General features: G+C 41.5%; 1 protein-coding gene across 2 annotated transcripts in view; it reads right to left on the bottom strand.

The window, feature by feature from the left end:
* The window catches only part of sema3bl (sema domain, immunoglobulin domain (Ig), short basic domain, secreted, (semaphorin) 3bl), a 52,103-nt gene that overhangs the window by 8,417 nt on the left and 30,458 nt on the right, over positions 1 to 13,228 (bottom strand). Inside the window, exons 5-15 of one of the 2 annotated variants that reach the window (XM_058085224.1) lie at positions 12,694 to 12,784; positions 9,731 to 9,847; positions 9,520 to 9,662; positions 6,140 to 6,254; positions 5,889 to 5,958; positions 4,819 to 4,963; positions 2,873 to 3,104; positions 2,716 to 2,807; positions 2,598 to 2,639; positions 2,294 to 2,519; positions 495 to 622 (exon numbers count right to left, since the gene is read on the bottom strand). In XM_058085224.1, the coding sequence (XP_057941207.1) occupies positions 495 to 622; positions 2,294 to 2,519; positions 2,598 to 2,639; positions 2,716 to 2,807; positions 2,873 to 3,104; positions 4,819 to 4,963; positions 5,889 to 5,958; positions 6,140 to 6,254; positions 9,520 to 9,662; positions 9,731 to 9,847; positions 12,694 to 12,784 (1,401 nt within the window). Of the gene's footprint in view, positions 1 to 494; positions 626 to 2,293; positions 2,520 to 2,597; positions 2,640 to 2,715; positions 2,808 to 2,872; positions 3,105 to 4,818; positions 4,964 to 5,888; positions 5,959 to 6,139; positions 6,255 to 9,519; positions 9,663 to 9,730; positions 9,848 to 12,693; positions 12,785 to 13,228 lie in introns of both variants that reach the window. The other variant, XM_058085223.1, reaches the window with a different exon arrangement.

Here is a 13,228-nt window from a genome sequence, read left to right on the forward strand (position 1 = left end):
GGTCTCCTAGCTGTGAGGCCGGCACGCTAACCCCAAGTATTACTCGATTAATGAAAACAACAAACTTCAAACTCCGTGAGGAAACCGGAGTCCTACACAGAGATGGCGGAGGGTGGAATTGAACTCAGGTCTCCTAGCTGTGACCTCCTAGATAACCACTCAACCGCCGCGCTTAAGTTGAATTTGTTATGGACAAATAGTTGTGTTGACGTACCAATCAAATATCTGTTGAGATTGTCTAGACATCTCCACAGGGAGCCTATCCCAGCTGTCTTGGGGCAAGAGGCGGGGCACACCCTGGACTGGTGGGCCAGCCAGCCAATCACAAGGCACATATAGACAAACAACCATTCACACTCACCTTAATACCTATGGACAATTTGGAGTCGCCAATTAGGAACAGGAGATGAATTTCAAAATAATATCGTCTGATCGCCAGTATTCATTCAGAAGAGCCAAAATGTCATTAGAATCTCTTAAAGGTGTCATCTCACCTCCTCCTTGCGGTCATCACGTTGGATGAACCAGATGACGGCAGCCTGTGGGGAGCGAGGAACACATTCCAGGAAGGTGCTGTTGTTCTCGGCTCCGTAGACCACATGGTCCTCCATCTCCTCCAGGTCTTCTGATCGTGAGAGAAAGCATCGGGAATAGTTTCATGGAATGAATATGAGCATATTTTCTTATACCAACATGCCCACATGACCTTGCTTGTCTTGTCCAATAACCAACCAGAAATATAGTGGCCTTCAAGACTACCTTATGTAGTCTGCAATGTTGAAGGAAATTATGTTGGCAACCATAACAAATATAAGGTTATAAGTTTTTCCTTTCCAGTCTTGACTGGATGTTATAAAAGTACTTTGGTTTCAGCACACCCTCTTTCGGCTTTTCGACCCTTCAGGGGTCGCCTCCTTCACTGACTTTATCACCAAGGCCTCTAACATGTAATGTCCCTCTAATGTACTCCTTCCCGATCCTATCCATCATGGTCCCTCCCAATAAGAATCTCAGCATCCTCATCTCTGCGACCTCCAGTTCTGGTCTTACAAATTTCCCCACTGAGGGACGAAAAAAGGCATATCTTAATCTTAATGTACTCCATCCTGATCCTATCCATCGTGGTCACTCCCATTGAGAACCTCAGCATCCTCATCTCTGCTACCTCCAGTTCTGCTTTTTGTCTTTTCCTCAGTGGCACTGTCTCTAGACCAAACAACATGGCTGGTCTCACCACAGTTTTGTCTTCTTCTACGCCTCCTACCTGGCAACATCCTTCTACCAATATATTCACCATCTCTCCTCTGGACATGTCCCAACCATCTCAGTCGGGCCTCTCTGACTTTATCTCCAAGGTCTCTAACATGTAATGTCCCTCTAATGTACTCCTTCCTGATCCTATCCATCCTGGTCACTCTCAATGAGAACCTCAGCATCCTCATCTCTGCTTCTTATTTTTACACTTGTATGACAGTTATAACTTCAAACACATCATGCCCACAGCTTGACCCTGGAACAGATTATTTCTACCGACATTTCCTTAAGAAGAAAACTGTCTCTAAAGCTGAACAATCCAGAAGCTGGCTTGTGTTTAACATTAGAGGTTCCACTGCACATTTTAAGAACAACAAATCAAGAAAATGTTGAGATGTTGAGGTGTAGTTAAAGTGTCCCGTGGTGTGGAAGGGGGGTACATTATTGCTTTATTTATATAAACTCACTGTGTAACATGTAATGTCCCTCTGATGTACTCCTTCCTGATCCTGTCCATCCTGGTCACTCCCAATGAGAACCTCAGCATCCTCATCTCTGCTTCTTATTTTTACACTTGTATGACAGTTATGACTTCAAACACATCATGCCCACAGCTTGACCCTGGAACAGATTATTTCTACCGACATTTCCTTTCGGGGAAAAGTGTCTCTAAAGCTGAACAATCCAGAAGCTGGCTTGTGTTTAACCTTCAAGGTTCCACTGCACATTTTAAGAACAACAAATCAAGAAAATGTTGAGATGTTGAGGTGTAGTTAAAGTGTCCCATGGTGTGGAAGGGGGCGGCTTTATTGCTTTATTTACATAAACTCACTGTGTAACATGTAATATCCCTCTGGTGTACTCCTTCCTGATCCTATCCATCCTGGTCACTCCCAATGAGAACTCATCTCTGCTACCTGTCCTTTCCTTAAACAACATGGCTGGTCTCCCCACAGTTTTGTATACCTTTCCTTTCATTTTAGCTAAAACTCTTCTATCACACATCAAACCCTCCACCAGTCGTAGAAGTCAAACGTACCGCTAAAATTCTGGTCCAGACATTGAAGCGCCGGGTTCCCGTGCCTGATGTCCTGTCGGCGGTAGCGGCGTTTACTGTTGGGTACGTATCGAGCACAGGACGAGCCATCCCAGGCGCAGTAAGGATCTCTGGCCAAGCAGCACTCGGCGCACGCCTTCCCGTAAGTCTCACAACGATGCAACTTAACCTGGGCCACGCCTGCTGGGGAGCCCACATACAGGGCTTGCTGATGATGACATGGGGGGGGGGGCAATGAGACATACTATATCGTTCAATCAGGAATTTATAAAAAAAATTGACTTACTCTTTTGACGGATATGTCCAGTGATGTAATTGACGTTGGCACCTGTAATGATGACAACAATACGTTATGTAACGACTATATTGTATATAAGACATATTATATAAGACATTAAACCTACTTTAAAGACTTGAAGCTCCTCCAGTGTGACCTCTTCTGTTTCCAGGCTGTTTCCACCGTGCAAAGCAATGACCTTCAACACGCTGCCAATGTCTACAAGAAAAGCTGTGGTTAAATTCCCCCGTTCAGTCAATTATGACGTTTTATGTTCTTTTTACCTGTGCTGATGAACATGATGTCATAATGCCCATCCTCGGCTTCAACGCGGTCCACCACGATTTGTTTGAGCTTGTAAGGAATATTAGCCTTAACGAGGACGGGTTGCCGTAAAGCGGGGTGCACCGGGCGCCACATGAGCGGGTGGCTACGAGCAAACTGGAGCACGGAGTCGGGGAAGTCTTTGGTGCTGCCGAATTCTCTTCCGGGTTGGTTGGTGATTTTGCTAGGACACTGAAGAAACATAAGAAAAGAACATAAGACACTTTATATTGTGAGTGTCATGTGAAATAAAAGTAGGATGACATTCTGGAATAATTAGCCTTGACAGACGAAGGCTGTTAAATGTGACACAATGAGATGATAATGACATTTTAACACAAAGGTCGGGGTAACGTTGGATTGAATCAACAAAAGAAATCCCATCACCGTGTGCCAAAACGGCGTTAAAGTACAGCAATGCATCCAAAATAAACAGCCAGGGTTAATCAAAGTTGTCTCCAATGAAAACTGTTTTTCATTCCTGTGGACGTCTGACAGCCAAATAAGGGGACGTGATGGATGTTTCGTGGATTTAATCTTCTCGGATAAGATATCAAATAAGGAAAGAAGAACATTTTAGAGGTCGACAACAAAAAATATATCCATCCATTTCCTATACTGCTTATCCTTGCTAGGGTACGCTGGAGCCTAACCCAGCTGTCTTCAGGCGAGAGGCGGGGTACACTATGGACTGGTCCCCAGCCAGCCAATCACAGGGCACATATAGACAAACAACCATTCACACTCACATTCATACCTATGGACAAATACCTTGGACTCCTATAGAGCAGCTACACACAATAACCTGAACAGAAGACTTTCTAGATCTTCCAAAATCTGCACCTATTCGAGTATTTCCTTGGACTCACCTCAATCACTGTGAAGCTGTCTACATATAGACAAACGACCATTCACACTCACATTCATACCTATGGACAAATACCTTGGACTCCTATAGAGCAGCTACACACAATAACCTGAACAGAAGACTTTCTAGATCTTCCAAAATCTGCACCTATTCGAGTAGTTCCTTGGACTCACCTCAGTCACTGTGAAGCTGTCTACATATAGACAAACAACCATTCACACTCACATTCATACCTATGGACAAATACCTTGGACTCCTATAGAGCAGCTACATACAATAACCGGCACAGAAAAGTTTCTAGATCTTCCAGAATCTGCACCTATTCGACGTGATGGATGTTTTGTGGCTTTAATCTTCTCGGATGAGATATCAAATAAGGAAAGAAGAACATTTTAGAGGTCGACCATCGGAATTTTTACTGACTCGTATCTTGGTACTAAAATAAACAGTTCACTAAATTATTTTTAATGGAGAAAGCACGTTAGCTTAAAGTGTTCTGCAAGATTTCTTGATTTTTTTCTTTCATTTTTGACCACCAGTTGCACAAAAGCCAATACATTCCTGTTAATCAGCAAAGTCAGCTGCTTTCGTATATATAATTCATAGTCCATATGTTCCCGCTGGCTCCGCAAATGAGGCGTAAGAAACGCCGTGTGATTGCGAGTGGTTGTGTTTTAAATTGAAATTGCAGCAATGTGGTTGACAGGCTCTGAAGTATACTCAGCGACCAGAAGTTTACGTTACCAATTTCGGGCTTTTCAACACTTCATTTGATTGAAAATTATACTGTATTTCAACATGCTTATATGAGCATCTTACAAACTGTATACAGTATATACAATTCTGTTCATAGGTTTGAATAAGCAAAAAATGACCAACTTTCAAGTGAAAAATATTAAAATAAAATTATGCATGTAAGTATCTGTCAATCAAGTAGCAAGTACAACAATCCATGTGATCAGTTTCAGCATCGGAGAATTTCAGTCCCGGACGATTGGTATCGGAATTGGCAAATTAAAACCCTGAATAACCACTTACCACTCCTGGTCTTGGGTAAGGGACGCGTCCCTCATAGGGCCCCCATTGGTAGTCCGGACTTTCTTTATGAGCAAACGGTCCATTAAAGGCCTCTCTGATGTCAGCCATGCGATAGACGCATACGGCGAAACCCTGGAATACGTTACTGTAGGGAAGATAAACAAAAGATAGGATTGTCACTTAAATTCAGTATAATTACATTAAAAATATAACGTCAACACAGGCTGCACGGTGGTCGAGTGTTTAGCATGCAGGCCTCAAGTTCGATTCAAGTTTGCATGTTCTCCCCATGCATGCGTGGGTTTTCTCCGGGTACTCCGGTTTCCTCCCACATTCCAAAAACACGCTAGGTTACGATAAAAGTTTGGAATAATTCAGTCACAGGGCTGCACGGCGATGGAGTGGTTAGCGCACAGGCCTCACAGCTAGGAGACCCGAGTTCAATTCCACCCTCGGCCATCCCTGTGTGGATTCTGTAGGACTCCGGTTTCCTCCCGGAGTTTGAAGTTTGTTGTTTTCATTAATCGAGTAATACTTGGGATTAGTGTGCCGGCCTCACAGCTGGAGACCCGAGTTCAATTCCACCCTCGGCCATCTCTGTGTGGAGTTTGCATTTGAGTTTGAGTTTGCAGTTTTCTCCAGGTACTCCGGTTTCCTCCCACATTCCAAAAACATGCTAGGTTAATTGGCGACTTCAAATTGTTCTTAGGTATGAATGTGAGTGTGAATGGTTGTTTGTCTATATGTGCCCTGTGATTGGCTGGCCACCAGTCCAGGGTGTACCCCGCCTCGCACCCGAAGACAGCTGGGATAGGCTCCAGCACCCCCGCGACCCTCGTGAGGATAAGCGGTACAAAATGAATGAATGAATGCATGTGAAAAAAAATCCTCTCATTCCGTGTGGAAGTGGTAGATTTTTGGATTCTTACTATGCTTTTCTTCCCCAATATGTATAGATATGTTTTATATATATATATATATATATATATATATGAATATAACTTCAACACAAGGTTAAAAATCGAAGTACGTGTAAAAATGTGTTTTTAGGATTTCTTTGATTTTTTTACCTGATAGTACTAAAGATTGCATAAATATCCGGGTTTCTCTCGTCCTTGGTCCTTAGCAAGAAAACATCCTCTGTTTGGGTAGAAACAATCAGACAGTTATCTCGTTAGTTCATAGTTCAAAGTTCAACAAATTAATCTGTGGTTCATTCAAAGCTCATTTTCATCTCATATGTGGTTATCACGGTCATACTAGCTGTACACTGAGGTTCCTATCTCTAGTATTACCCATAACAAGATATACAGATAGATACCCAGTTGGTTGAAGTGTGTATCGATGCCGTGAGGTCCCGGCACAGAACAAACCAGTCTGGCTTTGATGAAGGTGCTCCACTTGTTGACCAGAACCCTCTGTCCTCCGACGTCATTCTAATGAACAGAACAAACAGAAACAAAAAACGTTGTACAGTTGAGAGACCAACAAATCTGGACGAGTTGAGTTCAAAGAGTCCTTTTGTAAGGACTTGGTAATGACCCATTTCATAGACACTAAACTAATCCAGTGTAAGTTCTTTGAACAAAACAGCTCTATGAAATATCTAATAATATAACTGAATCATAATTTCTTTCTTTTATTCTTACAATATGCAGAAGGACGCTAAAAATAAGCCACAGAAGTTTTTCCTCGCCTCCATCAGCAAAGTGATTCATCATGTCGTCAGATAATGTCAGTATCGTTATTCATTCATTTTCTACAGTTTTTCCTCACGAGGGTCGCGGTGGGAGCTGGAGCCTATCCCAGGCGGGGTACACCCTGGACTGGTGGCCAGCCAATCACAGGGCACATATAGACAAACAACCATTCACACTCACATTCATACCTATGGACAATTTGGAGTCGCTAATTAACCTAGCATGTTTTTGGAATGTGGGAGGAAACCGGAGTAATTATTATTATTATTATTCATTTTCTACTGCTTTTCTTCACAAGGGTCGCGGGGGTGCTGGAGCCTATCCCAGCTGTCTTCGGGCGAGAGGCGGGGTACACCCTGGACTGGTGACATTATTATTATTATTATTATTATTATTATTCATTTTCTACTGCTTTTCTTCACGAGGGTCGTGGGGGTGCTGGAGCCTATCCCAGCTGTCTTCAGGCAAGAGGCGGGGTACACCCTGGACTGGTGGCCAGCCAATCACAGGGCACATATAGACAAACAACCATTCACACTCACATTCATACCTATGGACAATGTGGAGTCGCCAATTAACCTAGCATGTTTTTGGATTTTTTTGGGAACCGGAGTACCCGGAGAAAACCCACGCATGCACGGGGAGAACATGCAAACTCCAAACAGAGATAGCCGAGGGTGGGATTGAACTCGGGTCTCCACCACTCGACCGCTGTGCAGTCCTAGTACCATTATGTTTTTTTATTTCATTACATTTAACAATATATTTTTCAGTATCTTTCAGATTGGTTGAGTAAAAAAAAAAAAAAGTCACATGGTTCTGCTGCTTTTGAGTGATGCCCTATAAAAGCTCCAAATGTCACTTAACATGTCTGTACAGTTTAAAAAAGCTTATATCATGGTGACAGATTCTATTTCCATGATTTTTCCAATTGGGAAAAGTGGTTTCAAAGTATGAAAATCATTGACTGCTGTTCACAAATGGATTGTGTTCTCTCAAAAGGGTTAAAAGTTCCCTCTGGTCCAGTTTCCTATGTGTTGCTACCACTGCGGTTATGTATATTTTCATTTATTCTTGTTAGCATACCTATATATTCTTCATATATTTATGCTCTCCGCACGCAGCCTGGAAGAATGTAAGGAAGCATGCAAAGAGAACTGAGACGTTGAACGTGAAATCCGACAGCTGTGTGTACTTTGGAAGGAGATCGGCTTCATTTTGTTGAAAATATTTGAAGATTTTCTGTGTTTTTTTTATATATCCACCCTTTTGAGATAAGTCAACATCAGATAGCTCACAAGAGAGTTAGTATCTGTTCTTACGGAGCTCTCTTGATCATCATCATCTTTTTCTAGCGATAGACCCACAAAGCTTTTGGCCTAGATTCCAAACTCCAGGCCCGTAAGGGATCGACCAGGAAACGAGAAAGTCCAAAAGGAGTTACTGGCTGCGAAATTGCAAACTCTGCAATCACTTCCTCGGCAGATGTTTGGTTCTTACACCTGACCGCTGGGCTTCTTCTCTGTTTCACACTCAACTCACAAGCCAGATGCTTTGTTTCAACGATGAATGTGGGAAAAAGGTTTCTGCAGCAATTTACAGGTCAATTGTGTGCAAACCAAAACAAATACAGTCAAGGATTGCATAGTGCATGCAAAAGAAGTCATAGAAATGGACAAGAATGGCCGACTGACAGAAAATAGTTTTAGAAAACAACCAGAGAACCAGACCCCGTATATTGTTATTCACACCAAAATAATGATCCTACATTTTTTGGATCAGTCTTTGATATTTTATAGAACTTATTGGAAAATTCTCCCGTGTCTTTGTGACCATTCTTGGTGGCGTTATATGCACAAATGCCCCAAATGGTCCTATCTCACTATGTTAAAAATCATTTAAAACATTCCTAGATCCTGACAGTGATCCGGAATTCTCCCAAAATTGTGTCATTTCGTCCATATCCTATATTACATATACAATTTCCAGCTATTCAATATTGAACAAAGCAAAAGTTGTTCTCAATCAGAAATCACTCCACACTCTTTATTGCGCTCTGGTTCTACCATATCTTACTTATTGCGTGGAAATATGGGCTAATAACTATAAAAGCAATCTTCACTCGCTAAATGTACTGCAAAAAAAGGTCAGTAAGGATAATTCATAATGCCGCCTACAGAGAACATACTAACTCCTTATTTCTAAAATCACAAATACTTCAACTTGCTGATATAGTTCATCTTCAAACAGCTAAAATAATGCATAAGGCTAAAAATAACCAATTAGCTAAAAATGTCATCCAATTATGTCATTTTATGGTCATATCACCTCATACTTCGGTACGGGACAAAAAATAAAAAAATTACAAAATTAATAATTAAAAAAAAAACTTAAATAATATTAGAAAAGCAGGAAGTGAACAAATGTAACAGTTACTGATTGTAAAAGTACCAGATGGAGGGGTAGGATTTACAAACAAAACAAAACAAAACTAAATTAAATTAAAATTAATAAAATAAATTCAAAAAAACAATTTAAAAATTATATTAGGAAAGCAGGAAGTGAACAAATGTAACAGTTACTGATTGTAAAAGTACTAGATGGAGGGGTAGGATTTAATAAGCTTTGCTTCTTCCTACTCCTTTTGGACATGTGGAACTGTGAACTGATTATGTGATGCATTCAATTGTAATCTGATGCATGTTCAAATGAAATAAAACCATTACCATTACCATTACCAAAATACCGCGCCGGGTAACCCGGAACGCCGTTTCCGTGTGGATGACAGGCTGCAACCATAAACCACTTTTCCATAATTACCTCATCATATTGTCTTTGGTCGGCAAAAAGGTTTCGTGTATGCGTCGCCGTCATTTAAGGTTCAATCACACATTTAGGAAATGAGTTCAAATACATAATGATAAGGACTACTTCATCTATAAATACGTACATCACCTTTTCTTTCAGCTGTTTGGAAAAGGGCAAGGTACTATGAACTCACCACACACACTCGTCCGACACGTGTGTGAATAGTCTCCTCCCTGTCGCCCGCCTCGGTTGCCTTCTCCGTGAAGAAGAAGTACACTTTGTCGTTGTCTCTGTCGTCATTGTCTGGGATGAGGTGAGCCGCAACGAACTTGGGGTCTTAGGAGAAGAGACCGTTAGCAGTCGTTATGAAAAAGGATTATCTCGACGTAAGACTCAGTTGTTACCATGGAGGATTTTATGGTCGGTTTCCGTCCTCATGGTGGAGCGACCTCCCATGCTTCTGAAGATCACAGAGTCTCGTCCTAAGAAGTCTGCCGTTAGTCCTGTAAACAACTCCCCGCCTGGACGGTTGGAAGTCGGCGAAGAACAAGAAGTCAAACACAAGACGGAAATCGTTGGTGACACTTAAGGATCGTGGTCAAGGCTTCTGACATGCAGCACAGGAAGAGGAAGAGGGAAATCCCGCAGATCCCTTATGGATCCCATTGGGAGAAAACCAAACTTTAGTACTTTCTGTGTGGATCCTCTACTGAGACCGTGGAGGGCGACTCCATTTACACAAGTCAAGGGAACGTTAAAATATAGACTTTAGCAGTCAAGTCTGGATTTGCAGTCTTGCATATATTACATATTACACTAATTGTTAGGTCAGGGGTCAGCAACCCATGGTTCTAGAGTGGCTCTCTTCGCAATGCTCAGTATCACCGGAAATGGGAAAAAATATCCATCTTTTTTGAAAAAAAGTTTTGAAAAAAATCTGACTCTCTGCGAGACCCAATGCTTGCAAGAGTACTCGATCAACTCTGCTTTTTCTCCTCGGAACTACTTTGATACCCCAAAATTCCCTCCAAATCTGGCGAGAATCTAATATTCTACTGTTAAAACTCTTGAAAGTTTATAAGATATTGTTTTTGAATTATGTTTTGCGGCTCCAGTTTATTTTTCTTTCATGAGTGAGGGGGTAAAATGGCTCTTTTCATCATAAAGGTTGCCGACCCCAGTGTTAGGTAAATCAGAAAAAAAAATGCATTTTTTAATAATTAGACGTATGAAGAGTAGTCAGTATCTAGTAGTTTTACTGTCAGGTTCAAACTCCTGTGACACTTTTAAAAACACTTAAGTACAGAAATACAGAAGAGACAAAAAACAATATTCAAAGTTACTCGCAGCGAGTAGAGTGAAACATCATACCCAGTGACATGCCGTTCCACTCTAAATATGCAGTTCACACTCTTTTTATTCGTTTTTCGGGGGTCCCTACTACATGGTCGTGCTACTCTAAAAGGGGGGGGGGCAGTTGCACGAGCTGTATTTGTTTGTTTATGTTTGTGTTTATATGTGAGAGTAACTACTTTTACTGTTTTATGAGTTCTTATCTTGACACATTCTTGCAGGATTAACATGAACATCTGCAGGGTTGCTGTTGGCGCATCCAGGTACCTCCAGGAACCTGGGGGTCGCTGATCTCTGATCAGAGTCTTTCTATTGTCTAAACCAGGGGTCAGCAACCCCTGGCTCCAGAGCCGCATGTGGCTCTTCAGCCACTTTGTTGTGGCTCCCTTCACAACGCTCAAGTATTTTTTTAAAATACCCTAATGGGAAAAAATATGCATTTTTTAATGAGTTTTTTTTTTAAATCTGACTTTCTGTGAGACCCTGAATGAATTGAAGTGAATGAGTTCTGACTCGTGATTGGATGAGCTCAAAGAGCTCACATGTGACGAGAAGCAACAATTTGGTGTAAAAATTCGGCGTTAAAACTGATTCAAACTTTCAAAAGTTTATAAGATATTGTTTTTAAATGATGTTTTGCGGCTCCTATCTGTTTTCCTTTAGTAAGCGTGTGGGTAAAATGGCTCTTTTGATAATAAAGGTTGCCGACCCCTGGTCTAAACAAATGGATATAAGGGTGATAACTAATGCTATATTCATTCGATCTACATTTTATTCTAACATTTACCTACCTCTGCATGCGCTTTAACGTAGTAGTTGCGCTACTCTGGTATGTACTCTTGTTGTACTGTTGTTCACAAGGAACTGTTAACTTATTTGAGTTTCAACCACTGTTCGCCTGCTTCCAATTAACGCCACATTCTCGGTGTTTAAGTAAATAAACGCCGTGGCTATAATTATAGCGTTTATTTATGCTAGCACATTTTACATGGAAAAACGCAATATACTGTACAGTGGCCTCCATTGATGATTTACTGTCTTTATGGGAGCTCAGGTGCACATAAGATTAAGTTAAGTTAAGTTATTGGAAGTTAGCCCAGCATAGGCTAGCAGGTTGATGGTGGCGAGCTAAAAACTTATCCGGGTCATTGGAGAAACCAAGTGGGGCCTTAGCCACTTGAAGAACCAGTGAGGATTACCCTCCATAGAGATCTATTATACAGACCCTCATTTATAAAACAGGCCAGAAAAGATGGATCACATTTATGTAGGTGCACACACACACACACACAACGCTGCCTTAATAAATCACAGTCAACCTGGGAATGTACACACATTTATCCCGCGATTCGCCCACATGCCGCGAGGACGCAAACAGCATGTTTCAAACCTTCAGGACTGAAGTGTAAAAGGATCCTGAAGGAGGCCTGCGGTCGTGTCACATGACTGCTGAATCAGCTATTCTACTACTAAGCTACTACTCCAAAAACTTCACATATATATAGACACTTAACAATGAGAAAGAACTACATCTGAAATACTTAGTATATGCTAGGACTACGTTAAAAAGCCATAGCATTTCAGTATGTGGAATCAAACTATGGAATGGATTGAGTAAGGAAGTCAAACAATGCACAACGATGAGCCAATTCAAGAAACAATACAAGCAGTTGATGAAAAAAATTAAATTAAATTAAATAAAAAAAACAATTTAAAAATTATATTAGGAAAGCCGGAAGTGAACAAATGTAACAGTTACTGATTGGAAAAGTACCAGATGGAGGGGTAGGATTTAATACGCTTTGCTTCTTCCTACTCCTTTTGGACATGTGGAACTGTGAACTGATTATGGGATGCATTCAATTGTAATCTGATGCATGTTCAAATGAAATAAAACCATTACCATTACCAATGCGCTATGACCAAAAGGTCATGCGATTCAGGTAAAATATGTCTCTTATGTTGCACAATAACAGATAAACCAATCAAATGAGCAAAAACCATATGGACTTACCGCTGAAGGTGCTTGCAAATGGGTGGCTGGGGTCATGAGGGACCTTCCCTCGTCCGCTCTCCACGTTCTTAGGGTCCATGGTGAAGACATGCTGTGGACGTCACAAACACATAATAGGTTGCGCAATTCTGATTTGTCATTGTGTCCACATTGCGTAGTAATTTTGTGTACAGAATGAGTATATCACTCAACCGTGATATACTATATGTCAGAGGCGGGGTACACCCTGGACTGGTCGCCAGCCAATCACAGGGCACATATAGACAAACAACCATTCACACTCACATTCATACCTATGGACAATTTGGAGTCGCCAATTAACCTAGCATGTTTTTGGAATGTGGGAGGAAACCGGAGTACCCGGAGAAAACCCACGCATGCACCCTCTGAGGGATTGAACTCGGGTCTCCTAGCTGTGAGGCTAACCACTCGGCCGCTGTGCAGCCCATATTATTACATATTACACTAATTGTTAGGTCAGGGGTCAGCAACCCATGGCTCCCTTCGCAATGCTCAAGTATCACCCGAATGGGAA

The sequence above is a fragment of the Doryrhamphus excisus genome, chromosome 10 (genome assembly GCF_030265055.1).
Source record: "Doryrhamphus excisus isolate RoL2022-K1 chromosome 10, RoL_Dexc_1.0, whole genome shotgun sequence".
Classification (NCBI taxonomy): domain Eukaryota; kingdom Metazoa; phylum Chordata; class Actinopteri; order Syngnathiformes; family Syngnathidae; genus Doryrhamphus; species Doryrhamphus excisus.